The sequence below is a fragment of the Poecilia latipinna genome, unplaced genomic scaffold (assembly GCF_001443285.1).
Source record: "Poecilia latipinna isolate Pla-1442-1.1 unplaced genomic scaffold, P_latipinna-1.0 Scaffold3346, whole genome shotgun sequence".
NCBI classification, from domain to species: Eukaryota; Metazoa; Chordata; class Actinopteri; order Cyprinodontiformes; family Poeciliidae; genus Poecilia; species Poecilia latipinna.
The window spans coordinates 41,173-44,187 of NW_015115962.1; the positions used below are offsets into that span (position 1 = coordinate 41,173).

General features: G+C 43.5%; 1 protein-coding gene across 1 annotated transcript; it reads left to right on the forward strand.

The window, feature by feature from the left end:
- Positions 1-4: 4 nt before the first annotated feature.
- On the forward strand, positions 5-3,009 carry LOC106940754 (NACHT, LRR and PYD domains-containing protein 12-like; the record flags this gene model as incomplete). Its single annotated transcript, XM_015023574.1, has 5 exons — positions 5-417; positions 590-763; positions 1,049-1,222; positions 1,893-1,939; positions 2,044-3,009. Coding segments are annotated over 5 exons (1,374 nt in total), but the record flags the coding sequence as incomplete, so codon positions are not given.
- Between the last annotated feature and the right edge of the window lie 6 nt (positions 3,010-3,015).

Here is a 3,015-nt window from a genome sequence, read left to right on the forward strand (position 1 = left end):
TCCAAATGGACACCTGGACCTGGTCCTCCGCTTCCTCCTGGGTCTTTCACTGCAGACCAATCAGAGACTCCTACATGGTCTGCTGACACAGAAAGCAAACAGTTCACAGATCAACCAGGAAACAGTTCAGTATATCAAGGAGAAAATCAATGACAATCAGTCCGTAGAGAAAAGCATCAACCTGTTCCACTGTCTGAATGAACTGAATGATCGTTCTCTAGTGGAGGAGATCCAACGGTCTCTGAGTTCAGGACGTCTCTCCACTGATAAACTGTCTCCTGCTCAGTGGTCAGCTCTGGTCTTCATCTTATTGTCATCAGAAAAAGATCTGGATGAGTTTGACCTGAAAAAGTATTCCCCTTCAGAGGAGGCTCTTCTCAGACTGCTGCCAGTGGTCAAAGCTGCTAAGAAAGTTATGTGAGTACAAACAGACCCTGATACATCTGGTTTATCATGCTCAGCCTGCTTTTATTGTGCAATAATTTGTTTTTGGGGCGATTTCAGTTATTCCATTCTTTATACTATAGTTTTGAAGTCCTAATTTAAACTTGGTAAAGAAAATAATGTCAATATTTGTTTGTGTCCTCAGACTAAGTGGCTGTAACCTCTCAGATAGAAGCTGTGAAGCTCTGTCCTTGATTCTTGGCTCCCAAACCTCTAATCTGAGAGAGCTGGACCTGAGCACCAACAACCTGAGGGATGCAGGAGTGATGCTGCTGTGTGCTGGACTGGGGAGTCCATTCTGTGAACTGGAAACACTAAAGTAAGAGTGACAGTTCTGGTTTACATTAAATTATCTTTTCCCAGTTACTAACCACAACACAAATATAAATGGACAGGAACAAATCAGATTAAATAAAACTGAAGAATGGGATCACACCTTTATGTGTCACACCTCAGTTATCAAAGCATTAGTTTTTTATATCTTTATAAGCCAGGACATATCCACAAAAAAGTAAAGAGAGGAAATATCCAAAGGAAACAAACACTGAGAAAACCAGTGGAGGTTTTGAAGAGGTCGTGTCCCATGTGCCGTTCTTTCCTCCAGTCTCTCCGGCTGTCTGATCACAGAGGAAGGTTGTGCTTCTCTGGCCTCAGCCCTGAACTCCAGCGCCTTCCATCTTAAAGAGCTGGACCTGACCTACAACCATCTGGGAGAGGCGGGAATGAAGATGCTCTCTTTTGGACGGGATGGTCACAATGGGAGACTGGAAACTATGAGGTATGAAGAGGCCATGCAAATCTGAGGAGATCTGAGATGTCTCCCCTGATGGTGTTTTATGTTCTACATGAATGTTATCAACTAAAGGTGTGTGAACATGTTGTTCACTTAGTATTGTCTATGAGACACCAAATGTGTTTTATAGAAAACACAGCCATTTCCCAGAGAGGTGGCACAACAGACCTAATTTTGGCTCTGATAGCATGCCATACAGGCACCCCAGCTGCTTCCCATGATGAAGACAGCAACAGATGAGAAACTTTGTAATGGGAATGTGAATGATGGAAATTCATAGAGTTTTTTTATTTTCATATAGAATTTATTTTACTGACTGATCTAAGCGGCTGTGATCCTGACTTCTAGAAAAAGTCTGTGTCTCATAGCTCTACAGCAACCATCTAATACCAAAACTTCATTTCTATTTGAATATCATTAGTAAGTTCTCCACTGAACATAGTACAGTTAGTTTCCTATTGCTTGAATGAATAAAGATAAAATAACATAAGACCAATGAGATCAGTCTGTGGTGGGATGAGGACAACAGGAAGAGTTGCTTCACAGTGGACTGTCCCTGTCTCAGAGTAGGACAATGTGTGTCTCAGAGACACGTAATGTCCATATTTATCTGCTGATGGAGACTGATGGTCTGACCTCCTCCGCCGCCTTTCAGGATGGAGCCTGCTGGACTCCGATGGTTGACACCAGGTCTGCAAAAGTGTAAGTGCTCACATTCAACCATCTTCAAACATCATCCATTCAGGAGTCATCAAAGTACCAATAAATGATCAATAACTGCAGCTGGATTGTGTTCTCTCCATCAGATTCCTGTCAACTCACCATCGACACAAACACAGTGAGCAGAGAGCTCAGACTGTCTGAGGACAACAGGAAGGTGACCCATCTTGAGGAGCTTCAGTCTTATCCTGACCATCCAGACAGATTTGATAACTGCCCTCAACTGCTGTGCAGAACTGGTCTGACTGGTCGCTGTTACTGGGAGGTGGAGTGGAAGGGGGAGGTTCGTATTTCAGTGAGTTACAGAAGAATCCAAAGGAAAGGTAATGTTGACGACATTGTGTTTGGAAGGAACGATCAGTCCTGGAGTTTGGACTGCGCCGACATCGGCCGTTACTCCGTCTGGCACAACAAGACAGGAACATCCATCTCCTCCTCTTCCTCCTCCTGCTCCTCCTCTCCCATCACTCACAGAGTAGCGGTGTACGTGGACTGTCCTGCTGGCACTCTGTCCTTCTACAGAGTCTCCTCTGACTCCCTGGTCCACCTCCACACCATCAACACCACCTTCACTCAGACTCTTTACCCCGGATTTTCATTCAGGTCGTTTGGCTCCTCAGTGAGTCTTCCTGTAGATTCTAGTCTCTACTAGCTCCTCCTGTACTCTCTCTGTAACATCCTCCATTTGCCCTACTGTTATTTATTTTGCTATATTATAAATTATTATAACTGGTACCTCATGTTATGTTGGTTTGTGAACAACTTCCAGTTTACTGTGATGGATCACTCCGTGTCCTTTCAGCTTGTAAGGACTGTATCTATACTTCACTGGAGGATGTTTCGATTCGATGTGGATGTTTTGTGGATAACTGCACAGGTTGTACTTGCTGTATTAATCGTTCTGAACATCTTGTATTGTTACATATGTATTTGCTGCTGTTTGGTATTGGTCAGTGTTACTGTTTTAGATCAGAGCTTACAGCTACTGTAGTGTTGAGTAGCTAATCCAAGTAGCTTTACTAGTCAATGGTTTTCTAAAGCTCAGCTGTTTAGCATCC